Below are 27,803 nucleotides of genomic sequence, written 5' to 3'. Positions count from 1 at the left end.
GACTGAGGGAGTTTCCATCTCGGCATCCCTCTTAGCCAAGCACTGAGGCCAGGCACCTGATAGGGGAGAAATTGTCCCCTTGTCAGCAAGGGAATTGAACTAGCACCCACCCCATGCTGGGCAAGCAGCCAAAGCAACGGGCTACAGGGAGAGGCGGACGGTAGCTCTGGCCTGATTACTAGTGAATTAGTTACTGAACGCGGATCAGAGTTCAGGGGCCCTCACAGCAGCAGAGGGCCTGGCCTCTTAGGCGAGTCACTGGAGAGGTAAGAGGTCAACATTCAAATCCCTGCCCATCTAGCAGAGGAGGATTTATGTCCCCGGCAACACGCAAAGCACCACACCCGAGATGGCGCCAGGGTGCGGCTCTGGCCCAATGAGCACGTTATGAAAATGGAGCCGGGGGGAAGCTCCGCTGCCCTTCAGGACGTCTCTGAGCTCACTGCTGGAGGGGCACAGGGAAGGGGGGTGAAGCCCCTTCTCGGGAAGCTGAGCATGGCAGCGGGATTTTCTCCGTCTCTCGTCAATGAGACCGGCACAGCTGCCCCAAGCTGCACAGAGCCACCCAGCATCTGGGGCGCACACCTGAGAGAATGCCCAGCCCCCTTCTCGCCAGGCAGAACGGGGACACAATCAGAATCTGTCATGTCCCCCTAAGTGCCCTGCCCAGCGGGCTAATGGACATGTAGGAGGCCTTGTCTCAGGCCCCTCAGGTGAGAGCTGGCAGATCCCTGTTCCAAGGCAAGGAGAGGGCCCTAACCCCCCAGCTTACGAGGGCTCCTTGTGGATCAGGCCCAAGAGATATGCTACTGAAGTGGAACCGCTTCAGAGGAAGGACGCAGGCAGCCTCCAGCACAAGTCTCAAGCGGAAGGGGGAAGTGAACCCAGCCCCCCCCCCCCCCCGACATTGAGCGCTTCCTGCGTAGTGTGGATTTGACCCTGCACAGGTGAGTGTTCACACACGAGAGGCTGATGACCAGGAAACACATGACCCGGGTGTGGAGAAGGGGCTAATCCAAAGCCCACTGAAGCTGTGGAAAGTCTCGGCCACCCAGCCTTGGATTAGGTAGTGCTAATGCTGACAGCTGCGCCGCGCTTTGCTTCGTGCTGCTCCTGCTCTCCAGAGCAAGTCTTAAGAACTCTTCTGTAGCCAGATCCGCCCCACCCTGGCAGGGCTGGCTAACAGCATTGTCAGTGCAGGGAAAGAACGGACAATGGGAACATGTGAAAGGGGGTTCTCACCTTTTAAAATTGCTCCCCCCCCCCGCCAAAAGAGGTTGAAATCCAAAAGCAGCCTCTTCCAGTGTGCTTTATTTAAAAAAAGATTTGAGAGTACGGCATAAAACCGGACGATGCCACCATGGTTCATGTAGTGATACAAGGTTCTAGCTCACTGCATAATACACCATCTTCTCCCAGCTGGGAGCAGCAGATGCGTCTGTTTTCTGGGGGAAGTGACAGAAAGAAGCTACGACCCAAAGGCTGAAGTGCACCGATGTGTGGGAATGCAGAGGGGTGTCCAGAACACAGCAGAGTTTGAGTGCAGACTAGCTGTAAAGCAGCATCAAAATAAGCTACTGATAGAGCAGGTGAGGCATCTTTCTTCTAGTGTTGGCCCCGTGGCTACTTAGAAAACAGAAAGCATCAGCTGCACAGAGCAGTGCCGTGTGGGAGGCCATATGAGTTCAGTGCTAGCGGTGCCCCGGCAGCGAAACCACAGAGCTGGGCTGTGCAAACGTAGCCGGGAGCGGGGCTGTGTGGATGTCAAGGAAAGGTGATGGTGGTCAGCGGAGTTAGCTCCAGGGTCTGGTCTAGCGAAGGGCGTTGCTCCTGGTACTCGGTGGTATGTCCGTTCCTGTGATGGCCGTACTCAAACTTAATCCTCAGCTCACCAATCTTGGACTGGGGTAAAATATCCGGTATCCACTCAATGGTGAAAGGCGTCGGTTCCTTCTGATCGGGTGAGGTGTTGCCTGGGGTAGAAGCAGCAAGAGGAAGCAGTGTTTCAGCTGTATTAGACCAGGGCATGGAGGTTAATGCGATGACCCCAGACAAGGGTCTGGTAAAGCTAGGCTGATAATTAAGGATGAGTATCTGAGGGCAGAGCCGGTCATGTAGCTACGCTGGTACCCAATCAGTGGGCACAACCGAGCTGCCCATGTGGCGTTAATTAAGACGGTTTCCAAAACAACCCCCACAAGCACTGGCTCAAACCACGATTCCTTCTTGCCACGTCTGCCCCAGAATGAAATCCTGCCCCGAGACTGAGTGCCCTGCCCCTTTGCTTTCTTCCAGCCCGGTTAGATCAGCAGCTTTTTGGGCCGGGCCTGCCTTAGGACCTGCCAATACCGCATGGGACACAGTAGGGCCTCGAGGGACTCCCCTGCAGCAAACCCATCACCGTTTGGCAGCTGACGGGTTTTCTCTGAGGTCGTTAACAGGACGATGACACACGATGTGGAGCTGCCCGTATTTGGCACTTGATTTCTTCCAACACCTTTACAAGACAGGAGAGAGCCGCCTCTCCCTGTCCAGGGCTGAGGGTGTAGAGGAGAGGCAAATAGGGTGAAGTTTATCAGCACGAGGCCTGAGCACTGTGGAAATAAGCGGTGGATGGATCTCGTGCTGAGGCTTTGCACGGGTGTGAATTTCACCCTCAGAGTCAGTGGCAGAGCTGGGAAATTGCCCTGTTCTGTTCACTCCCCCGGAAGCACCTGTCCCCGGCCTCTGTGGGGAGTCAGGACACGGGGCTAGATGGACCGACCCAGTCTGGCCAGCAGTAAGGACCCTGGCGACATGCCCCACCCTGTGCTCAGGCCGCTGGAGGACAGGTCTCTCTCTTCTTGCACAACAGGCCCAGAGGTGACAGCCGCGTGGGCTGATTTCACACTTCTCCCCTGTTACGAACTCACCAACTTTGAGGAAGGTTTTGAGCTCCAAGGGCCGGATGATGGGCTGCTTCTCCAGGCGACCGTACGTCTCCGCGATGCTCTCCACCTCCACCTTAGGGCACTTAAACAGCTCGTAGGTCCCATCCCGGTTCTGGATGAAGCTGCGTGTGATTTCTAAGGGCATCTGGCAAGAGAAGCCAGGCACGAAGGATCAGCAGGGCTTTAGTGGTCATCGGCCACCACCAAGTTGTGCGTGGAGCCGGCCCGTGGCCTGCAGCCTCTCGGGAACAAGGCAGAGCTGGGGCATAAGGCCAACATCCTCCACTGACCCAGAGAGCGGAAAATGGGGACTAAGTCCATTGGAGTTTACCCTCCTGCCAGTCATGGAATCCTAGGGCTGCAAGAGTCCTCAGGAGGGATCTACTCCACCCCTTGCTCCAAGCAGGGCCAACCCCAACTCAACCATCCCAGCCAGGGCCTTGTCAAGCTGGGACTTAAACACCTCTAGGGATGGAGACTCCCCCCTCCCCAGGGAACCCAGCCCAGTGCTTCCCCACCCTCCTAGGGAAATCGTTTTTCCTAATATCCGAAAGACCTCCCACAATGCAACTTGAGCCCATTGCGCCTTGTTCTGCCATCTGCCACCACTGAGAACAGCCTCTCCCCAGCCTCTTTGGAACCTCCCTTCAGGAAGCTGAAGGCTGCTCTCAAATCCCCCCTCAGCCTTCTCTTCTGCAGACTAAACAAGCCCGAATCCCTCAGCCTCCCCTCCTAGGTCATGTGCTCCAGCCCCCTAACCACTTTGGTTGCCCTCCAGTGGACTTTTTCCAATTTTTCCACATCTTTTCTGTACTGGGGAGCCCAGAATTGGACACAATACTCCAGATGTGGCCTCACCAGTGCTGAATAAAGGGGAAAAATCACTTCCCTAGATCTGCTGGCCATGCTCCTCCTAATGCAGCCGAATATGAGTTAGCCTTCTTGGCTACTAGGGCCCACTGACTCATCCACTGTAACCCCAGGGCCTTTCCTGCCAAACTGCTGTTTAGCCAGTCGGTCCCCAGCCTGTAGCAGTGCTTGGGATTCTTCCGGCCCAAGGGCAGGACCCTGCACTCAGCCTTGTCTAGTGCTTCAGAAGAATGAGACACCCCCGCCCCCACTAAAGCCCTGGCTTCTAGTCCATTGACAGAATGGATAGCGGCCTTTCTGGTTCAGTCAGGCTGCCGCTGCCGTGAAGCAACTAAGGGCCCAGTTCTGCAAACACTAGAAAAGCTTTGCCAGGATAACTAAACCGGCAGTGCCCCCTAGTGGATATTCAGTTCTATTGCAGATATATTTAAGCCACCTCCCCTTCCTAAATGACTAGTCCTGTAAATCTGCAGATATCCACTCTATCTCCATGGATATCCGCATGCGTGGCTGTGGATGCAGATCTCTGTGGCTCATTTTTGCAGATACATATGCGGATGTGATTTTGTATCCTTGCAGGGCTCTAACAAATGACACAAACTATGTCGGCAAAACACCACTTGCTGGTATAAGCTGAGTCCATGCAGGGGTTTTCAGGCGGCTACGTGGCACAGTCATGCCAACAAAACGTGGCCTCACACGGGCGAGTAGCCCCACTGAACTCAACGTGCCATTCCTCATTCGTGTCTTTGTGGGAGCAGAGTCCAGCTCTGCCCTGTCTCCTTCCCCGCCTGCTGACCAAACAGTGGGCTCCACGCTTGCTCTGTGGAGAGGAACCGGGAGAACAAACAGGCCTTACCTCAGGAGTGTCAAATATTTGCTTGACCTGCAGGATATTGGTAATGTGCCAGGTGTATTTGGAGAAGGTCCCCAAGGGCAGGGCGTCTTTCCGGACAAAAGCTGTGAAGGGGAAGAGTGTATTACAGATGCTGGGGCTGTAAGCCCACAGCTGTTCTCTATCCATTGGCAAACTAATCTTGTCACAAGAGGAGGGAGGCTGCTGCAGGGCAGTAGAAAACTGCAATTTAGTTGACACCAAACCAGTTTGCTGGTGATGACACTGGATTTCTGACAACAAAAGGCGTCTGGCAGGAAAATTTGTTTCAAATTGAGATGCGGTCACTTTTGGTTCACTTTGGTCACAATTTTGGAGTGGGCAGATGTTTGGCAAGAGAAACCCCAACGATTTTCACAAACGTTTTATTTTTCCAGCAGCTCTAATCAAGGCTGCTGGGTTCGGTGCCCCGGCTCGCTTCAGTGCATGTTCCTGGCAAATCGCTTAACTTCTCTGTGCCTAGAATCCTTGGGCTGGCAGAGAACTCAGGAGTTATCGAGTCCAGCCCCCTGCTCAAAGTAGGACCAACCCAACGAAACATCCCAGCCAGGGTTTTGTCAAGCAGGGACTTAAACACCTCTAGGGATGGAGATTCCACCCTCTCCCTAGGGAACCCATTCCAGTGCTTCACCACCCGCCTAGGGAAATCATTTTTCCTAATATCCAACCTGGACCTCCCCCGCTGCAACTTGAGAAAAGATTGGGAAGTAAAAAAATGGGATTTTACTTCCCTAACTGTGCTCAAGGTCCTGCTTTTCAGTCCCATCGCCCTGCCACTTGACTACAGTTCCTGCACTGAACCTTTTGGATGCCTAGAGGCTGGGGGAAACCTTTCCCACCTAGACAAGACCTGCCATTTTGACAGGTGTACCCGCTCTCAGGACACTCGTACTCTAGTGTAAGAGATTTTCTGGTTCAGTTTAAGACTATTCCAAAGCCACACAGCTAAAGCGAAAAAGCTGCTCTTATATCAGCAGACTGTCCACATGGGAGGTTGTATAGCTGTCTGGAGTTACATTCAAGCCTCCGGTTATACTGACCAAGCTTTCCCCCGTACACAAGGCCTTAAGATCATGGCTTCAAACTGGTTAAGCCACCACAGACTTTGAGCAAGTCACTGCCAGAGGGTTCCAGGTCACACGTGCTGTGCAAGCCACAAAGATTTTCAGGAGCCCTGTGCATAAATCGTAAAGTATTTCCCCTTTTCACCTGATTTACTAGTCTTGTCTAACCAAGGCTGAAGTGGAGGGAAGATTCGAACACAGAGGATGTGCTGCAGACTGCCAGCACAATATCTCCAGGGAGATAAATGACCTTTGCTTATGAGTGAATTTCTCCAACTGGGCCTAGGGATTTTTTGCACGAAAGCAGAGCTACTCCCTGGGATACATGGAGTCTGAACTACGCTACGTCCTGTTGCTACAGCAGGCAGTTACGGTCTGCCACGTAATAATCCACAGCCTCAAGCATCTTAAATGAACATAAGAACAGCCAGACTGGGTCACAGAATCACAGAACACTAGAACTGGAAGGGACCTCGAGAGGTCATCGAGTCCAGTCCCCTGGGTCAGACCAATGGTCCATCCAGCCCAGTGTTGTGTCTGCTGATAGTGATCAATACCAGATGCCCCAGAGGGAGGGAACACAACAGGTAATCCTCATGTGATACCCTCTCCTGTCACCCACCTCCAAGGAAACAGCGGCTAGAGACACCATTCCTACCTATCCTGGCTAATAGCCATTGATAGACCTAACCTCCATGAATCTATCTAGCTCTTTTTTGAGCCCTGTTAAAGTTCTAGCCTTCACTGCATCCTCTGGCAAGGAGTTCCACAGATTGACTGTGCACTGAGTGAAGAAAAACTTCCTTGTGTTTATTTTAAATCTGCTGCCTATTAATTACATTTGGTGACCCCTAGGTTTTTATATTGTGGGAATAAGTAAATAACTTTTCCTTATTCACTTTTTTCACATCAGTCATAATTTTATAGACCTCGATCCTATCCCCCCTTAGTCTCCTCTTTTCTAAGCTGAAAAGTCCAAGTCTTTTTAATCTCTGTTAAGGTTGTTAAGGACTAGTTGACTATCCAATAAGCAAATGCCGTACCTGGGCTCCGTGCGGCACTGCTGTTTTGAAACACCATGATCCCGGGCTCAGCTGTGCGGTGCTGCCCCTTTGAAACGTCGCCACAGCATTTCAAAACGGCAGCGCTGTGTGGAGCCCAGGGTCAGCTGGCCCTGGGTTCTGGGGAAATGTTGCACAGAGCCTGGGGTGGGCTCCGCGTGGCATTTCGAAGCGGCAGCGCAGCATGGAGCCGGAGTCAGCGGGGGACTCTGGGATTATTTTTTCCAATGTGCATTACTTTACATTTATTAATATTACATTTTATTTGACATTTTGTTGCCCAATCATTTCGTTTGGTGAGAGTGGCCATCCCAATTTGCGGACTGACTCCAGCAACAGGCCAAGTGGGCTGGGCCTTACGTCTGAATGAACTGTGGCCTGATTACAGGGTCCCAGTGAGTTTGTGTGAAAACCTTTCACCTTCCCCACATGCTGCCCAGTCCTGTGCTCCACTCCTGAGCCGGAGTGAGCACCACAGCCAGGAGGAAGGGAGCTGGCGTCTGTCTCTGTGGTTCATTCACTCTTTAACCTCCATGCTGGGGCTGACTGCAAAGGCGTCACTTAGCGCCTAGACCAGTGTGGGTGCTCGGGTGGCCACCAGGAGAGATTCAAGTGCCGCCCAGCTGATTAGCTGAGTGCCCCCAGCCAGCAGCAGGAGTTTCTACTGGTGGTGCACATCCTCACATGCCTTGGTCACATAATACATTTATTCCGCACGTGGGTGGCAAAAATTAGAGTGAACATTGGCCTAGAGGTTGATGGATGCTACTGAGCTGCACAGACACTCGTCCACTGGGAACCAGACAAGCGGCTCATTTTACTGACATCAGGTACAGTCACCACGAGTGACTTTTGTTTCCTGCAGACCTAAGAGAAGCGACCCAGACTCTATATCCCATCACCCATCCCTAGCAATTGTAGCCTTCTGGCTGCCAGAGACTGTGGCCTAAAGACTGGCCCCTTCATTTTCTGTGTAACCTGAAGGAAGCGCCATGCACTGCAGCATGGCCAATCTCAGACCCACGGCCTCACCCACAGCTTTTATACCTCACGCTCCTAAAAACACTCCGCTGGTCAGACTTGGGCATGGAAACCATCGGAGATTCCCCAGTGGGCTGCTTGCCAAAGCTGTGCACTTCTGCACTCAGACCTCGTACCTGTAGCGGAATTAGGCAGCCGTTTCTTTGTGCTTCCGATGGAAATCCTCTGCTGCAGGGCGTCGAAGAAAGACTGAGGTATGTGGAACACCAAGGGCTCTGGTTTGCCTGCACGTTAAACCAAGAGGGACTCAGAGGAGGGAGAAAAGAAGCAGTCTGACAGAAAAGGGCGGTCTGAGACGTTCATAAATAGCCTTAAGTGCTGCTACGAGGATTGGGTTTCACTTGGACAAGAGGCACAAGCTAAGCAGGGCTGGGCTCAGTCGGTAACTGCCTGGCAGACCTCCACAGGTAACAGTGGGTGCTGCCGGAAGGAATGTCCCCTCTGCGACAGGACCCAACCAGTGTCCCACCATGGAAAGGACCAAATTTCTACCTGCGCAGTGACATTTTGCCTACATACCCTGCCCCTGCCATTTCAACGGGCTACGAGGTTCTTGCCCTAAATGGCTGAATAGCCGGGGTGGGAACCCTTTTGGGTTGGGGGCTGCTGACCCACAGAAATATCAGTTCTGAAAAGACGAAAGACACTTTCCTCTTCCCCTCAGACACCAGAGCCTCGGGGGGCCCAGGCTCGTGGAGTTTGTGTGCTCCAGCCTGCGGAGGGATGGCGGGGGGACTGGAGTGCCAGTGCAGGCTCCCCAGTGCTGGGGGGAGCCCTGGGCACCGGGGGCCACATACAGCCCCCAAGCCCCACCCTTGCTGCATAGTACTGTGTGCCGTTAAATGAGCTGCCGTGTCCACTTTCAGAAGAGGGTGAAGTAGGAAGATCTCCAGCTCATGCAAATCAGCACAGCCCCTGATTTCAGAGTGTACACGGAGGATCAGCAAACGGGCCGCACTTTATAGCCCATTGGTAAAGAGGCCCAGTGGCTAACAGACGTAACAACCAGTTAATCAATGGCTGTGGAGCCCAAAAAGTTGCTTATAATCAACTACAACATCTTCTACTCCTGGGCTTTTACACCCCTCGGTGGCACCGTCCCCCCATCACGGCAGCATGCTTAGAACATTATGGACCAGCCCCCGGACTCAGCGGAAACAGCAAAGGGTTGGAAGGACGCGGAGCCCTGTGTGAACGAGCTGCTCCGCGCTCAAGGGAGAAGCTAGCATTAGCCTTTCCTGGAGCATCCCCAGAATAGGGCAGCCATGGAAACGTGCAGCCTACGCACGATGTGCCACTGCGGGAGATTTGTGTAAAAAGGCAGAACTCCTGCCGGTAGGAGGAAGTGATTCAGCCAGCGCTTTGTCTCATAAAAATTGCACCCAGGCGGATCGTTCACCCAACGCCACCCAGACCTTTCGGGGGCAAGGCCGGCATTCCCCACGCCCGCATCCCGAGTCCTGGGAAATGCTTTGTTGCCAACGGTCCGAACGTTTATGCCCCCAATTCAGGGTTGATTACACTGCTCCTGGGGCTGCCCCGCCGCCCTGCACAAGCACGAACGCCTCCCTGGTGCAGAGTGTATCCCCATGGGGACAGGGCCGAGGACAGCGAGGCTGGATGGTGCTTTGGCCCAGCTCCACCTGCCCCGGTGTAGGGGAATCGCTAAGGGCAGCAGCTTTCCTTGTTCCAGACGCACCTCCCAGAGCAGGAGGGGAGCGGAGAAGGAGCTTTGGGTAGGAGTCTCCATGGCAGAGTGAATCCTGGGGCACCACAGCCTAAAGACTCAGTCTAGCCTTCAAGGCAAAACCCATCCCGGTTCACAAAGCCTCATGCAATGCCTCCGGCCATGTGGGGGTTTACTCCAGTGGTTCCCAGCTGGGGGTCTGGTACAGGGCTCTCAACACACCTAGACCAGTGTTTCTCAAGCTGGGAGGTTGGGAGTTCCGGGGGGAGGGATCACAGGGTAGGTTTAGGGGTGTCAGAAACGCAGGGCCGGCATTAAGGGGTGGCCCTTGTGCCACAGAGCCCACGGGAAGCTGAGTTTGATGCGTCTGCCCTGGGCAGTGGGGGTCAGGCCTCAGACAAGGCTCAGAAGTGAGAAGCAGACCGGTGTAAATACCGTATTTATGTACCCCTTGATTTATTTTAAATTCTGTGGTCACTAGGAAAACGCCACTTTCCAGTGCCAGTGTGCTGGGGAACCACGGGGCATCCTGTGGCACCGTCCAGACTAAGAGATCTGTCTGACAGCGCCCTGAGCCTTCTGTAGTTTGGGGTCCAATTTTGCAAGCAAGTCGCTTTAATGTGAGGTGAAAGTTGAGGTAGGCAAGACAAATCAGGCTCCCGAGAGGGGCACAGGAGTCCAGAATCCTGGTTTACAAGGAAAATCAAGGCTGAAGGAATTGCAAGAAACGCCTGCCCCACCCAGCCACATGCTGTTCTCACTTTGACCCAGGAGAGATTTAAAGCTGATCACAACTTATGCTGCCTAGCTTAGAATAACCAAGACACGATTCCAGGTGGCTCCCAGACAACACTTACCATCGAACTGGTAATGCATGGTTTGATGGATACGTTCGGTGACACTGGCCAGCCATTCTTGGAAAGACAAGGTCACCTGTGACTCATCCAGCAGCTGATTACAGGCTAAAAGAAAAGGAAACCCGTCATTAAGCACAAGGACTCTCTTTAAACAGAGAGGCTAAGCATTCCTCACTTCCTGGAGGCTGCTCCCAAAGGAAGCAATGAAAGGCCAAGATACATATTGGATTCACACCAGAAGCGCTCCGTGTGTGCGTATATATATCCAAGTACATTCAGCATCACAGACAATTTCCAAAAGATTTAGGCCTCATGCCTCGTCCACGATCTCCACACTAGGCACAGGAAAGTGGCCGGCTAGGGCAGGAGAGCTGCCAGCCTGGCCACCCAGGAGCAGGTGTGCAAGAGAATCAAGGGGGTCCACTGAGACCCCTGACCCTGAGCCCTGAGCTTACAATGGCCATCCTGGGTCAGACCAAAGGTCCATCTAGCCCAGTAGACTGTCTGCCAACAGCGGCCAACCCTAGGGACCCTGGAGGGGATGGACCGAAGACAGTGACCAAGCCATTTGTCTCGTGCCATCCATCTCCAGCCTTCCACAAACCTTGGGCAGGGACACCACTCCTACCCCCTGGCTAATACCACTCCATGGACCCAACCTCCATGACTTGATCTCACGTCCCTTTAAACTCTGTTCCAGTTCTAGCCTTCACAGACTCCTGCAGCAAGGAGTTCCACAGGTTGACTCTGCTTTGTGAAGAACAACTTTCTGTTACTACTTTGAAGCCTGCTACCCATTCCTTTCCTTTGGTGTCCTCTAGTCCTTCTTTATGGGAACTAATGAAGAACTTTTCTGTATGCACCCTCTCCACTCAACTCCTGCTTTTAGAGACCTCTATCCTGTCCCCCCTCCGTCTCCTCTTTTCTAAGCTGAAAAGTCCCAGTCTCTTTAGCCTCTCTTCATATGGGACCTGTTCCCAACCCCTGATCATTGTAGTTGCCCTCCCCTCTCCCAGCCTCTCTCTTCCCCTCTCCCACCTCCTTTTCCCAGTCTCCCCCAGTTTTGTTCAATAAAGACAGATTCCATTTTGGAAGACACGTTATCTTTATTTTGTACATCAGGAAGAGGGGCTAGGGAAGGGTAAGTGGAAGGAGGTGAGGGAGGAATGGGGCACGAGCCCCCGATGGGGAGGACTGGGCTGGTTCTGTGGGCTTCTGGAGGTGGAAGCTCTCCTGCAGCCCCCCAATTGCCCCCTCTCCCCAGATGGCAGCCTGCGGCAAGTGCAGCCGGGCTGATGGCCGAGTGGTGTGATGTGCCCAGTGTGGGTACTCCGGGCAATCCAAGCCAGGACTGCTTTGCAAGCGGGGCACCCCTGAGAACTGTCTGTCCGGGGTGGGGGTCGGGACCCTTTAAGCACAGCCCTCGGCTAGCCTGAGACAGCAGCTCCCCGCTCTAAGTCCTCCTCTGATGCCCTGCCGGCACTGCTTCCGGCCATCCTTAAGCCCGGTTCAGGGTCCACTTAATGTGGACATGCTAGTTCGAATTAGCAAAACGCTAATTCGAACTAGTTTTTTAGTCTGGATCCGTTAGTTCGAATTAGCATAGTTCGAATTAACTAATTCGAACTAAGTTAGTTCGAATTAACGTTGTAGTGTAGACATACCCTCCGAGATTATCTAGATCGGGGTGTGCAACCTTTTTGCATTCGCAACCCCCAGACTCAATAAAAGGGGTCCAAAAAATTTTCATTGAGAAAAAAAAAATCTAGATGATGCTTGGTCCTGCTGGGAGGGCAGGGGACTCAACTTGATGACCTCTCGAGGTCCCTTCCAGTTCTAGTGTACTATGATTCTGTAACTGTAAGAATAAGATTAAAAGCACGAATGAACCTGGCCAATGACTCCTATTTTGGTGTGGAAAAATGAATAAAGAAGAGTTATTCCTTCCTTTCCATAACACAAGAATTATGGGTCACCAAATGAAATTGATAGGTAGCAAGTTTAAATCAAACAGAAGGAAGTATTTCTTCACACTAATCACAGTGCACCTGTGGAACTCCTTGCCAGAGGATATTGTGAAATCCAAGACTATACCAGGGTCCAAAAAAGAGCTAGATCAATTCATGGAGGTTAGGTCCATCAATACTTATTAGCCAAGCTGGGCAGGGATGGTGTCCCTAACCTGTTTGTCAGAAGCTGGGAATGGGTGACTGGGAAGGGATCGCTTGATGATTCCCTGTTCTGTTCATTTCCTCTTGGACATCTGGCAGCGGCCACGGTCGGACGACAGGACACTAGGCTAGATGGACCTTTGGTCTGACCCAGGAAAGCCATTCTCATGTTCTTATTGTTTTGGGTAGATTTGTCGGTGTGTATGGGACAAGAGAGCACATAGAAACTGAAAACAGTCTGGGTGAAAAAGACAGAACCTGGCTTATCTTTTTGCACAAATATTTGCCATTGAGTGTTTGTAAAATGTTTCTAGTCACTAATTCTGGCAAAGGATCATCTCACACTGACACACAGTTGGGAGATAGGAGCAAAGGCCAGATAAAAGCTGCAGTCAGATTTCTGTTCCAATTTGGCCAAACTGTTCAGTTTCATCTTACACCACCATTTTAAATGTTTGATTTTATATAAGCACAACACTGTCCCCGCTCCAAAGACTAAATCAAAGCAGCTACCCCGGAGAATGAGCCAGCACCCTCTTGCAGACAGATCTGCTACTCCGGTGTGTAGCTTTGCCAGTGTGCAGGGGGAATTACAGAAAAGCAGCACAGAACCAGAGCTCGGGAATACAGGGTCTGATTTTCATCTTCCTCCATTGAGGACCAGTCTACACTATCACAGGCCATTGATCTAATTTACGGAACTTCAGCTACATGAATAACGAAGTCGAAGTGCTTAGATCTACTTACCGCAGTGCCGTCACTGTGGTGAGTCGATGGCAGGTCCTCCCCACCCCCCAATATCTGCTTATGCTTCTCATTCTGCTGGAGTACTGGAGTCAATGGGAGAGTGCTCGGCGGTTGATTTATCACATCTATAGTAGACATGACAAATCAACCTCTGCTGGATCGATCCCTTCCCCTCAATCTGGCAGGTGGTGTAGACGTGCCCTGAAAACCTGGAGTTATTCCACTGAAGTCAAAAGAGTTACACCGGCGCAGGAGAGAGGAGAATCAGGTCCATAACGTTTCTTTCACATGGGTTAAGGCAACCTGAGCCAAATCATGGGCTGGTGTAAACAGGCATGGCTCCATTGACTTGCATGGAGCTATGCTAATTCACCACAGCTAAGGAGATGAACTGTGGTTTGCATCATTTTTTGCCACCTACTAGACATTTCTGTATTTCTGCTGCTCGTACGGCTCAGGGGCAGGGCCCACGAACCTTACCTTGCCTTTTTAGTGAAGAGGCAACAGCTGGCTTTTTCAGTCCACTTTTCCTCAGATTGCTGTTGGCTGGATCTTGAGCCAGGAGTGGGCTATTTCCTTGTGTACCTTAGGTTCAATTGAAAAGAGCTTTACTTTCCACACTTTAGCCACATATCCTATGTAACCTGCAGAGTCAGAACAGTAGCTTCTGATTAGGGAGGTAAAATCTAGTTTAATTATCCAGCTAAATGTTAAGTTTTACCAATTAACTGATTAAATGGAGGAGGGGGAGAGATGGCAGGGGTGGGCACAGGAGGTGCCCCAGCCCAGCTGCTTCTGGCCCCATGCAGGTGGGCTGGAAGCTGGCAGCCCCTCACAGGGATCCAGTGGGGCTGGAGCAGCCCTCTGCCCGCAGCAGGCCACAAGCAGGGACCTGCTCCTGGATGCCAGTTATTTGTTACCTGGATGCCAGTTACCTGTAACTGTTAGGGGCGATGCTTATCGGGTAACCGGTGAACCTGTTACCTAGTAAGAGCCCCACTTCACATTTACAGCTGAGAGCCCCAGGGGCTCCCTCCTTGCACAGGGATGGAACTGACGAGGTGTGTTCCACCTCTATCAGCCAGCGCCTCTGCGCACTCAGAGACAGCACTGAGATAAAGTAAGCCTCTTAAATCCCCTTAAAAATCATCGGCCGGTTAGAAGATTCAAAGATTCATCCAGATCAACAATGATCTGCTACAATCTACAGATCCCCTTGAAACTCCGATTAAAGAACTGAAACGGTCCCTTACCAGATGTTTCATCCTTTTTCCTCTTTTTTGGCTTGGAAGCAGTGGGCTCGCCAGCCTGCAGGGTGGATTCAGGATGGCAAACTAACTGGGGCACTATGATCCCCTTGAGACCTGGAAAATACCAACCCGTGAGTCTTTGTAATTAATCAATTAAAATTAAGCACAAAGGCAATATCATGGCCCTGATCCTGCAAACATGTATGTGCATGCTTAATCTTACACATGTGCCTAGTCCAGCCAAACTCCGTAGGGCTACCCAAGTGGGAAGTTACTCACAGGAAAGTGCAAGCTCTGAACTTAGTCTGTATTTTCAAACATTCACTGCTCTGTTCATTTTTAATCCTGGCTCCCCCTCCATGTTAATAAGAGACCTGTTTCTGCAAATTCTTATTCACATTAGGAATGTGAAAGCGTAACTGTGCACATGGTTAACATGGAGACTGGGCTCATCGGTTAACCTTCACGGTTACATGCAGGCTCCTGGTACATACGAGGACTCGGCTTAAAGTATGAGAGGCAGCAGCGCAGGGGGGCAGGTGGGAGCTGAAAATGTCAGCAGTGACACAGTTACTTAACTAAATGCATTTTAACATCCCTAACTCACATGAGTAATCCTTGATCACACAAGTACAGATCATGGACTGTCAACAAGCCATATTCCCAGAGTTCAGCTTCCTTGAGTTATAGGTGAGAAAAAAATAGGTAGCAACTTTTACAATGAGAAAAGAGCTTATTTCCCACATGTGCACAACTCTAAGGATTAAAACAATTGTGGCCAGAACTAAGCAGAATTATTTGTCAAGTTAAAATTGGAAATAGGGTGAGGGATGAAGAGGAAGGAGTCATAACTGACAGCAGTGTGCCAGGGTATGAGTGGTGTGTGTGTGTGTGTGTGTGTGTGTGGAGGTGGAGGGACAATCAAAATGAATACAGACATAGACAAGATGTCAGTGTAAACTTGGGTCTCCAGCCCTTCTTTGTGCAGGGCTTTTTGCTCCAGAATTAGTGGATGTCGCCTAGCACAATGGCACCCTTACTAAAGGCAAGATTTATTCCCAGTGCAGACAGGCACAACTCTGAGTTCAGTAGGACTGTACGTGCTTACTCCAGGGCCTTGCTGATTTCCAAAATATGCCTGAAGGGATCACTTTGGAATGTAAGAGGCAAAAAACTAAAGAGGCCAATTTCTCTCCTGCTGTAGACCCACCAGGTTAAATGGTGTTACATTAGAGATTAACCTGGCCCAGAACGGACATATTGGCAAATCTGTGATGCTAGATGTAGACATGGTATCAATCACTTACCAACAGCTGAACAATAACCGTAATGCCTTCCCCTTCTTTAGCATTTTTCACCCAAAGATCTCAAAGCACTTCATTAAACAGTTCTATTTTATAGATGGGGAAACCGAGGCATCGACGCATTAAGTGACTTGCCTAGGGTCACACAGCAAGTCAGCAGTGGTGTGAATGTAGTTTGGGCAGTATGGGCCAGCTTCCGATCACACCAACTTCTCAGCACTTAGCACAAGGGACCATGATCTGTGACGGCCTCTCCCCCGCTCCCAATACAGACAATCATTTGCCCTGGTGTAGGGCCATTCATGATCTTAATTAAACTGGCCTAAATCAGAATTAAGCTCATAGGGCCAACACTTTTCAAGGTATTTAGGCACCTAAATCTAACAAAGATGCTAGATGCTGATCGAAATTTTCAAGAGCACCTCAGTGCTTAACTCCCTTTCATTTCTACAGACTTCCAGCACAACATGCTCTATCATTAGGCCCCTAAACAACTACAAAAATCAAGTTCTTAATGTTCCCACAGCCAATCTGGCTTAACCAGATGTCAGAAACAACTTCCCTAATTAGTTTACTCAGCTTCCATTTTTGTGTTCTTTTATCATCAAATACATATACAAACACATATGTTTACGTCATAGCACCTTTACGTCATAGCGACAATACGTTTAGAAGCGTTGGTCAAATACGCACAACTGCAGACCTTGGGAGAGGTTTCCCATCACAGCAGGGGGAAGGAGCCTTTCTAACGAAGAAACCCCTAAACCCTAAAAAAAACCCACAACTTTGCCTTCTATGCACTGGTTATCAGCTCTGAACTAAACCCTGAAGCAGACTTTGTTCCTCTACGTAAGACAAGGTGAATTTGAGCCCCATCAAGGTTTTCTGCCCAAGCCGGTGCAATGGCTTTCTTTTCATTACCTCAAGCCAAACTTTAAAGAACATAAGCCAGGTATTTGAAGGGTTAGAATCATAGAATCCCAGGGCTGGCAGAGACCTCAGGAGTCATCAAGTCCAGCCCCCTGCCCAAAGCAGGACCAACCCCAACCAAATCATCCCAGCCAGGGCTTTGTCAAGCCGAGACTTAAACACCTCTAGGGATGGAGACTCCACCACCTCCCTAGGGAACCCATAGGTTAAACACAAACAACCTTCTTTCTCATCATCTCTTCTCTTGGCCGCTGGTGCTAACATCCAAACTCAGGTTAAAACTGCAGCTCACCCAGGTCTGTATTCCTACCCCCTAGTGAAACCCTTGAACCTTCCCTACAAACAAAAGAACTTATCAATGCTAACCCAGGCGGGGAAGGAGCCGTGAGAATAGATTCTTTCAAAGCCAAAACAGCCCAGTGCTGTATTTAAGCAGGGCTAGACAGTCATATCTTACCATACTGCCCTTAAGGGCCCAAATCCCCTTCCTTCCTCCAATAACACTCATTAGTTCCCCAAACCCCCCATTAACACTCATTAGTCCCCAAAAAACTCCATTAACATTAATTAACCTCCCCCTGAACAGACAGATGCTCCCTCTTCATTTAGCTCCCCCACAAGAAACTCGGATCTGCCTCCCACTCCTGGGTTCTTGATTTTCTTCCCCAGAAGGCACCCGGCAGGGAGGACACCAGCCAGCTAATCAGCTGGGCTAGTGCCTGACTCAGACCCACCATGGAAGGGTTCTGCTTCCCCCTGTAAAGGGGGTTGCTTACATGGGGATGCGGTGAGCAGTCCAGGCTGGGGGGCTGGGAAGAGGGTGATGTCCCCTTAGGCTTCTGACGCTCTGCAAGCCACCTTGGTGTCCTGAGCCGGAGATCGAAATGCCCTGCAGCAGCCAAGGCTTAGCAGTCCTCAGAGGGGGGCACGGATGCAGAGCTCAGGGAATCCACCCTCACTGTAGACACCCCCCATCATCTTGAATGCTGCTCACCAAACTCTGCACTCTCTCCCCCGCGCCCGCTCTAACCCTCCCTGTGCCAGCCCCACTCACCGCTGGAATCGTAACTGAGGAACTCGGAGAACTCCTGAGCCAAGGCCTCGTCGCTGGCAAAGGCAGAGATGCAGGCGAAGAAGTGAATGCATCTCTGGGCAGCCTCTCCCTGGGCAGAGCTGGCCTTGCTGGATTTCAGAGTCTGGCAGGAGCAGAGAAACCTGTGCTCAGGCACGTTCTTACTGCTCATCTTCTGAGCAAAGGAGGCGTGGAGATACCCCAGGCTGTGCTTCTGGCTGGCCTTGCACTTCACCACCAGGATGTTCTTGGTCACCCTTTGCACCAGGGGGCCAGTGGGCTCTGTGGCCAGCTGCCAGATGGTTTGCTTAGTTTCGGCGGGGGCCTGCATGGAATTTAAGATGGAGCTTTTCAAAGTCAAAGGGGTGGCCTCCGTCTGACAGTTCACGGCCAGCTTGATGTGCTGGCACTGGTTTTCCACCACGCCTTGGGTGGCTGCCTTCAAACACGAAGGGACGTAGCAGCGGCCGGAGCTGAGCTGCGTGATGATGGTCCCATCCACCGTCTGGATCGTGGTCTCGGAAACCCCCAGCTCCACAAAGCACCGGTAGTCCGGCCCCCTGTCTCTCTGCCGCACCGAGTAGATCTGCAGATCCGAGCCCGTGATGATCTTCACGGCGTCGACGCCGGGCTGCTTCCGAGCGCCGTAGCGGAAGATCGTCCCGCAGGTTTTGTTCTTGCAGCTCAGCCCTCGGGTGCCATTGTAGGTGCCGCACCGGGGACATTTCCTTATTCCCCGGAGCGTCGCTTTTCCCAAGTCAGACAAGAAGGCTGGGACTTTAGTCCTCACTGAGTTCGGGTCCATCCTCCAGGGAGCCTGAAACACCACAGAGGTCAAGTCAATCCAACTGCCTCACTTCCTACCTGCACGTATTCTGATGATTTGTATCATGATCCTACCTGGGGACCTCAATAGAGCTCAACGCGTCAGGGCGCTAGGGGCTGTACACACAGTGAGAGACCACCCCTGCCCTCAACAGCTCAGTATCTAAAGCAGACAAAAGGTGGGAGGGGAAACAGGCGGAGAGAGGGGCAGTGTCTTGCCCAAATCCCGCGGCAGGTCAGTGGCACAGCTAGGAACAGAATCCAAGTCTCTAGCTAATGCTCAGCCACTGAACTGTGCTGGGGGTTTTCAATCATTGGATTATAATAACGGCTTACAAGGTATATTTCAAAGAGCTTCTTTACCTGTGCCATTCATCACAGTTTCCCTTAATCACGACACTGAAGAGAACATAGGACTAAATCTTCACAGCGGCCCAGGACAGACGCGGGCAGCCTCGTGCAAACAGCCTCCCTTTACAAGCCAAGTATCAGAGGGGGAGCCGTGTTAGTCCGAATCTGCAAAAGCGACGAGGAGTCCTGTGGCACCTTATAGACTAACTGGAGCTTATGCTCCTACACTTCAGTTAGTCTATAAGGTGCCACAGGACTCCTCGTCGCTTTTCCAAGCCAAGAGATTCGGACTGTGCGAAGAGGGGCACCAGTATACAGAGCCACCAGCACTTTCACCAGCTTGTCATCTATCCCCAAAAGCAGCACTGAAGGGGGGAGGTGTTTTCAAAACTACCTTAATGATCTTAATGGGGGAGGGCCCAGCGGAGGGCAACCAAAATGATTCAGGGGCTGGAGCACATGACCTGTGAGGAGAGACTGAGGGATTTGGGTTTGTTTAGTCTGTAGAAGAGAAGAGTGAGGGGGGATTTGAGAGCAGCCTTCCACTGCCTGAAGGGAGGTTCCAAAGAGGATGGAGAGAGGCTGTTCTCCATGGTGGCAGATGGCAAAACAAGGAGCAATGGTCTCAGATTACAGTGGGAGGTCCAGGTTGGATATTAGGAAAAACTATTTCACTAGGCGGGTGGTGAAGCACTGGGATGGGTTCCCTAGGGAGGTGGTGGAATCTCCATCCGTAGAGGTGTTTAAGTCTCGGCTTGACAAAGCCCTGACTGGGTAGATTTAGTTGGGATTGGTCCTGCTTTGGGCAGGGGGCTGGACTTGATGACCTCCTGAGGTCTCTTCCAGCTCTAGGATTGTATGATCTTGGATACATTCCCTTGGGAACAAGTTGTTTAAATCCCTTAGGCAGCTCTAAAGATCTCAGGTACACTGATAAAAATAGAGGTGACCTAGTGTTTCTTTGGCTGGAGGTGCACAGAGACAAAACCGGGAGATAATGCACTCTCGCTCACTCTCTACATTATTTTCAATCTCTTTGAACATAAAAACGGCCACACTGGGTCAGACCAAAGGTCCATCCAGCCCAGTATCCTGTCTGCTGACAGTGGCCAATGCCAAAAGCCCCAGAGAGAGTAAACAGAACAAGGAATCTTCAAACAATTCCTCTCCTGTCGCCCATTCCCAGCTTCTGACAGAGGCCAGGACACCATTCCTATCCATCGTGGCTAACAGCCATTGATGGACCTGACCTCCATGAACGTATCTAGCTCTTTCTTGAACTCTGTTAAAGTCCTGGTCTTCACAACCTCCTCTGGCAAGGAGTTCCACAGGTTGACTGTACACTGTGTGGGGGGAAAAACACTTCCTTTTGTTTGTTTTAAACCTGCTACCTATTAATTTCATTTGGTGACCCCTCGTTCTTATGTTATGGGAACAAGTAAATAACTTTTCCTTATTCACTTTTTCCACACCAGTCATGATTTTATAGACCTCGATCATATCCCCCCTTAGTCTCCTCTTTCCTAAGATGAAAAGTCCCAATCTTTTTTCTCTCTCTTCATATGGGACCCATTTCAAACCCCCACTCATATTTTTTGCCCTTTTCTGAACCTTTTCCAATGCCATTTTTTTTTTAGATGAGGAGACCATATCTGGAGAAAGCAAATCTAGGAGAAAGCAAAGTTTAGAGATATCTACTATATCCATAGTACCTTTCATTTTTGGTGTTTGTTATTTAATTTTTCCTGGAAATTTATTGGCATTTTTTTACTACAAAAAATCAGTGAAAATCAGTGGAAAATATTAATAATTTTTCTGGGTAAATATCAGGGTTTATTTTGGTGGACGGAACAATGGGGGGGGGGAACTATTCAGTAGATTAATGCTTTGATGAATGGAATTCAATGTGGTTTGCTGCAGAATTAAAGCAGAACTCAAAACACAATGCCACCTCTGAGTTTAAGAAAACAATCTCTCTCTAAACCCCAAATAAAACTTTTCACTTGGATAAACAGCTTACTGTTATAGACTTAGATCAGTGAGTCTATATTTCCACTTAAAAAACAGGTCCCTGCAGCTGCAGTACGTACACTCAGTCCTTTTCTCCAGTTTTCTTTCTGTAAAACTTTTGTATTATTTCCTTTTATTCTGAAATGAATTCTGATATAGATTAGGGATGTAAGAGTATAATTGTTTAAACGGTTAACCGACACGCATGAGTTTATCGGTTACTGTAACTGTTACATGCGGGCTCCCGGCCCCGCTCCCAGGGAGCTGGCTGCCACCCCACGCTGCTGACTCAGAGCCCACAGCAGCAGTGAGTTCCCCGGGAGTGAGGCCAAGTCAGCTCCCGGGAAGCAAGCTGCTGCCCCATGCTGCTGCCTCTGATTCAGGGGTAGCAACTGGCTCCCTGGGAGCAGGGCCATCAGGCAGGAGCTGGTATATGCCAGGAGCCGGCTTAAAAGTCGGCTTCCAGCAAGCATCAGCCTGGCAACTGCCCCGTGTTTTCAGCAGTGTAGTATAAAGCTTATGCTGTATAGCTCATTGCCAGCCAGCTGCCGGCTCCTCTCCCAGGGAGCCAGCTGCGCCTTGGGTCTGCAGAAGCCCAGAACATGTAACTGTGTAACCACTAAGATTTTCAGTGGTTACATAGTTACCTAATTAACCGCTCTTTAACATCCCTAATATAGATATTCATTTCCTTCCTATTTTCAGTGTGTCAGATCTTTAAACTGTTATCTGCTAAGAGCTTGAAAAGTGTACGTGGTATGAGATTCCTTGGTACGTTCGGATGCACACACATTTCAGAGCTTACAAAACACACAACCACCACACTCATTGCCATATTTCCACAGGCAACTTTGCATATTCACACAGAGTAATGTGTTACTGTAATACATATATTGCATTCAATATACTATATTTTCCTAATTAAACAAGGGTTTTATATATTTGAATGATACAAAAAGTAAGGCGAAAATTCAAAAACAAAACAAATCATACCTTTTATAAAACAACCCCGGAATATTATATATATATATTTGTTAGTCTCTGAGGTGTGACAGGACTACTCGTTCACAGAATCCTAGGGCTGGAAGAGACCTCAGGAGTCATCAAGTCCAACCCCCTGCCCAAAGCAGGACCAACCCCAACTCAATCATCTCAGCCAGGGTTTTGTCAAGCCAAGACTTAAAAACCTCTAGGGATGGAGATTCCACCCCTCGCTAGGTAACCCATCCCAGTGCTTCACCACTCTCCTAGGGAAAGTTTTTTCTAATATCCAACCTAGACCGCCCCCACTGTAACTCTTTGTCAATAAAAATCAGTTTAAACTGAAAAAGGGGGCTTATATATAAAAAATACTACTCTACCCACCCTGGGGCCTGGGCTACATGCAGTTTTTGTACAACTATTCTTATGAGAGGTCTGAGTTTTACTCTCTGTCCCATGCGAGGAAAATCCATAGCAGTATAGGCATTTTTTACACTGGTATAAATGCATATGAGGTGGCAGTATTAACTATACCCATATAAAAGCAATTCAAGGTTTGTGTGCAGATAAGGCCTGAACCTAAAACCCTGATCAGAATGGCACTGTTACGACATTCTTGCTACGTAACTCACAAGTAGGTCATCTTTCTGCCCTAACTCACAAGTAGGTCTGCTGAAGACAGCCACTTTCCCTCCTCCCTTGCCCTGCGGGTAAAACTAAAGAATAATTCTATAACTGTCAATGGAGTTACACCAACGTAAAACTGGGCTAGAGGCAATGCAGGCCCTGACACAACTCAGAGTAAAGACTGAGCACTCTGGATAGTACTCTAAACACCAGCCCCTCAAAAGTATTTAGGCATCTAAATGGGATTACAATGGGAGTTAGGTGTCTAAATCTCTTCGATGATCTGGCCCAGGTGTCAAATGCTAGCAACGTTGTTTCGGCTCTTCTAAGACAGAAACATACAGCTTGTTATCAAGAGTCGTTTTTATGTGTCCTTTAAATATATATAAGATCTCCTTTCTGCGCTGCATGGATATTAAAAATCCCCAGCTGCTTCCACCGAGTAAGGGTTGGCTCTGAGGTCATGCCCAAAATCTGCCCTCTCTCCGCTGCTGCGCAATGAGCTGTGTACTGGTTCTCCGAATGACAGCTGATTTCCTGCGCCAATGGCAGCCTCCCTTCATGTGTAATAGTGATAGAATGCCTTGGTTCTTGCTTTGAGATATGGGGCTGAACATGAGAGTTCTGCACGTGGCTTACAGGAGGCGGCCGATGGTGAAGAAAGGCACTGTAGAAATGTAAGTCCTTATGGATTGTTAAGAAAGTGTAAGGAAGACTGAGGGAATGACATGGAAGGTCAGGTGAATAAAAGAGCAGGAAAACAAGATACAAACAGCAGTTATGGAAGAGAAAACAGTGTGCATTGAAAAGGGAGGGAGACGGTAGTGAGATGAGGGAACAGCTCTGAAGAGCCCTAAAAGTGAAAATCAACTATTTTCCACATTTTATTTATATGCAGTCATTACAGCTGGGGTTCTCAGCATGCTAGGAGATACAGACAAAAAGGTAAACATTATATATAGCAGGATTACAAATCTCATCCTCCCATAGCACCACAGTGTCACCTAATGCAATGCTCCGTTCAGGGAAAAGCAACACAGGATACAACTTGTACTCACAGTTTCAGATGAGAATGTCTTATGTGGGTTCTGTGTTTGGGGTGGGTGGGAAAAGGTGAGATCTGACACTTAAGTCTTCCTGGACTTCTGACCAGTGTCTGGCCTCTGACCCAGTATGGCCGTTCTTATGTTCTCTAAATTTAGAGGTGTCATAATAAAGAAGTTCCGTTTGATCTACTGGTGACTGATTGTCATGCTGTTCTTGTGAGATCACAACCGAGCACTGCTGCACAGAGGGTCAGACCTGGATTTACAATTAATCTGGCAGAAAGTCACCTCTGGAACATACTGGATACCCAGGAGTAGAATGTATAAGGCGAGGATTTCAAAGAATGATATCTGCTAGCACTTTGGCAAAAGAATGAGAGCACGAACTGATCTAATGGCTTTTACTATACAAAATGAAAGAGACTAGGCGGCAGAATTTGATGTTTTCCTTTATCATTTTGAGTGGCTATGTCAGTGGCCCATTGAAAGCCTTTTTACAAATTTTCATCTATTTAAATTTTCACAGTTGCAGGAAATCATGTGCAGGGGGTGGGAGAACGGAGCAAAATGATGTAATGACATCAGATTCTGAGATTCAAAAAGTTAAAGCTTTATAACTGTTAAACACAAATAGTCAATGTCACATGTCAAAATGTACAAAGTAAATACCCTTAAATCAAACCTTAATAAACTCTCAAATAGCACTTTTCTTGCTTTGCCTATCTGCACATTTTGATTATCATCAATGGAAATATTTTTCACTGACTTGTGTGTGTACAGTAAATAGACATTTACTGATACTGAAAAAACCCTCATCGTTCCAAGCCTAGATATAACCAAAATGAATATGTCAGTGAACAAATCTTCATGAGACCACTAGCAATAGCCCAATGAATGTTTAAAGAAAGCTGAAATCTGCCAATGTATTGTAGGTAGGAAATTAAATGGAGCCCTCTCCAACAACACAAACACTATGCATGGAAACCTATTCATCTATGTGTGCTCACAGCTATCTTATGTTGGAGCAAAGGATAAGGTAAAGTTATTTCACAGGATGTGGCCCATACCATAAGTGTAACTATGTATTAGTTCAGTGCCAGCAATGTGCATGGCAGAAGGAGACACACAAAACTAATGCTAGTTACCATTCCAAAGAGTTTCCAATCTAAGGAAGACACTGGGAACTAGATGAACAAATAAATAGGAAAGTCTCAGAGGGGCAGCTGTGTTAAGTCTGGAACTTTAAAAACAATGAGTAGTTCTTTTTGTTAGTGCCACGGAACTACTTGTTTTTAAATAAGCAGGAAGTTTGTTTGTATGTGCATGATAATGTGGTCGACTCATTTCTTGTGAACACTTGAAGAGATGAGTCAACTTGAGGATGGAATAATGCTGGCTGTATGTCACATTCGCCCAGAACAGAATAAGAAGTTATGGAACTTTGAACAGTAACTACCAAACATGTACAAACTTGGTTATATAAAATAATTGTATAATGTTACATGTTCAGCTGAATCTCTATAGTTTTATTACTTAGATGTTTAAAAAAAGCAGGTCACTGATACACACAAATAATAAGAATTCTGAAAATACTGGAGAAGAAATGTAATATTGTTTGAAAGACTCTTTTGAGGGATTTAGTGTCTACTCATTGATTCATATTTAAAATATGCAGACAAAGAGCATAGCAGCATTATATAATCAGTGTGTCTGAATGCAGTTGTTTGGTAGGTATCCTGCCTTTCCAAGTCACACCTGGCTTGAATAAAAAAGGTATTTTAGAAGCTAGACTGAACAGATCATTTTCAGCCTTTAGATCTTCCTAAATAAAGAGATTCCAAATTTTGTTGCATTTGCCAATATACCAGCAGCCCAAAGGCTGTGCCTATTTAGCATAATCATGAAGCAGCTTCCATCCAGCTTCTAATACAGAAGGGTGGTACATCAGATAAGTCATAGCATACGATATCCTGATCCAGCATTCTTTAGGATAAGCTTCCTTGAACATGAGGCAAAAATATGGTTATATAACAATCTCTGCACCATCACATCATATTGAAGAAACTATGCAGAATGTTGCATTATAATATCATAGTAACTCAACAGCTTTGTCTACACTATTTCTGTGAACAAAATCCCACTGTTGCCAACATTGGAGTGTTGGTGTCAATGACAGTACAGACATTCATGCAGATTAGGCTCCCAATGTTTTTAAAACCTTATCATTGAGCGGATGCTCAGCTCAGATCAGGGTTAGACATAACAATGTTTAAAGTGCTCATAGGCAATTTGTCTATCTGTACTAAAATTACGATGGATCTGCATCACTTTCAATAAATATGAGCATGTTGTCTGTGTAACTAACTAAACTAACTACCCCAAACACTAGGGGTAGTCATAGCCTTTGCTGGAGGATGGCACATTACAACACAGGTTGGCCTCATACTGGCATTTTATGGTGATGTCACATGACATCACATCACATACAAAGATTTATGATTTCCTAGTGGCATAGCGTGTTGATGTTCATAATGTAGCAAGGATGCACAGAGATGTGGTGAAACTGCCATAAATATGCAAATTCTGTGACCACATAATATTGTCTTCAAGGCACCATTGCATCATGTCAAATGATATGACATCACCATGTACTGATGTCAAAAAGACAATACAGGACCCACAATCTGGTCACATGCTCTTTTACATCATAGCATGAAGAGGCCAAACACCCAGCTGCGACACTGATGTCACACAACAACGTCATGACATCAACTGGTTCCATCAAATGAGGCTACATGTTCTACGGCATCTTTCCATCGCTGTGTGGCAATCACTGCATGGATAGCTGGGCTTAGTGTCACAGGGGTACACGTTCCACAGCACCACGGCTACACCCGTGTCACAGCCACAGGACGAGGCCAACCAGGCGCCGGTATCTCAGCACCACGGTTAGACCGCTGTGCCACGGATGACATCACACAGGCGCACGCGCCACGGATGACATCACACAGGCATGTCCCGCGTCACTCGTGACACCAGGGCATCGATGACATCCCATGGGTGCAGGTGTTGTACCACCACTTACACCACCTACGTCATGCGAGGGCCTCAGTGACGTCACACAAACGCACGTGGCACCGTGACGTAAGCAGGGTGATACGACACGCGCCGACGTCACCAACTCTCCCCCACCAGGGCCCGGGGAAGAGGGGCCTAGAGACCCTGTCCCCCCTTATTTCCCAGGAGCCTCGCTGGCCCCCTTGACGTCACTTCCTGTTCCTCCCAGCGGGGGGCCACAGCCGGGCCCCTTGTGAGCGAGACTCGGCCTCGCGTCGCCCTTACCTGGGCGGCCTCCCCGGGTCCCAGCCGGGCCGCCTGCGAGGGGAGTCAGCGAGCGGCCTCCGCCATGGCTCCTTACAAACTGCCAGCGAGCCTCGGCTGTAACGGCGAGCCCCATTGGGCCGTCAGCCGCCACGTGCTGGCGCGGCAGAGCATGATGGGAGGTGTAGTTCCTTCCGCTCAGCTGGCGGCGCTGACACTTGTGACTAGCGTGCTGGGGTGAGCGCCAGCTGATTAGTGCTTGGGAATATGACTGAGCGTCAGGGATGGGGGTGCAGTTAGCAAATGAGTAATGAGGCAGGTACTGCTAACTCAGCCAGAAGCTGGGGTGGGACGATAAGGGATGTCACTCAAAATTGTTCTGTTCATTTGAGCTTCATAGTTCATTGGACTGATGCAGCATGGTCCTGCTTAACAGGAACTATAGTAGGTTCATAGAAGGAAAGCCACACCCAAAATCCACAACCACACCAGCTTAACCACCACCAGGCAGCTCAACAAAAGAATTCTTCCATGAAACTAGCTCCTGGCTTTTGTCAATGAGATAATCCCTCCCATCAGCATCCGTTGCTACTGTACATGTTTAGTAATATTATACTATGCAGCTGGATTGAGACTGGCCAATTTTTCCGCAAAAAAAAAACTTGCCAGCTGTCTACAGTGGCTGCTTGCATTTCCGGAAATGTAAATGTAAATCTCATGTAAGATCATCAGTGATTTTCCGGAAAAACTATGCTGCTGCCGG

General features: G+C 49.2%; 1 protein-coding gene across 2 annotated transcripts; it reads right to left on the bottom strand.

The window, feature by feature from the left end:
- Nucleotides 1-1,292: 1,292 nt before the first annotated feature.
- Nucleotides 1,293-27,803, bottom strand: C28H2orf42 (chromosome 28 C2orf42 homolog). 2 transcript variants are annotated; one of them, XM_006129097.3, is made up of 9 exons: nt 27,062-27,803; nt 17,862-18,696; nt 14,577-14,687; nt 13,804-13,908; nt 10,406-10,510; nt 7,978-8,085; nt 4,660-4,760; nt 2,913-3,075; nt 1,293-1,973 (listed from the first exon to the last, which is right to left on the bottom strand). In XM_006129097.3, the coding sequence occupies exons 2-9, from the start codon at nt 18,682-18,684 to the stop codon at nt 1,765-1,767; spliced, it is 1,725 nt and encodes a 574-aa protein (XP_006129159.2). In that variant the 5' UTR covers nt 18,685-18,696; nt 27,062-27,803; the 3' UTR covers nt 1,293-1,764. The 2 variants fall into 2 exon arrangements, with proteins under 2 accessions (XP_006129159.2, XP_025043552.2); XM_025187767.2 differs by lacking the exon at nt 27,062-27,803 and adding an exon at nt 23,732-27,031.

Source organism: Pelodiscus sinensis, chromosome 28 (genome assembly GCF_049634645.1).
Source record: "Pelodiscus sinensis isolate JC-2024 chromosome 28, ASM4963464v1, whole genome shotgun sequence".
In the NCBI taxonomy this organism is placed as follows: domain Eukaryota; kingdom Metazoa; phylum Chordata; order Testudines; family Trionychidae; genus Pelodiscus; species Pelodiscus sinensis.
The sequence above is the reverse complement of the archived record's forward strand: the minus strand, read 5'-3'. Positions and strand labels throughout refer to the sequence as shown.

Bases quoted from the DNA above. Each gene is read 5' to 3' on its own strand.
- C28H2orf42 (XM_006129097.3), bottom strand. From the start codon at position 18,684: ATGGACCCGAACTCAGTGAGGACTAAAGTCCCAGCCTTCTTGTCTGAC. The intron at 14,688-17,861 runs GTGAGTGGGGCT...GGTATTTTCCAG, and splicing joins CCTCAGTTACGATTCCAGCG to GTCTCAAGGGGATCATAGTG. The intron at 10,511-13,803 runs GTAAGGTTCGTG...CTTTTCTTTTAG, and splicing joins CTCTTCACTAAAAAGGCAAG to CCTGTAATCAGCTGCTGGAT.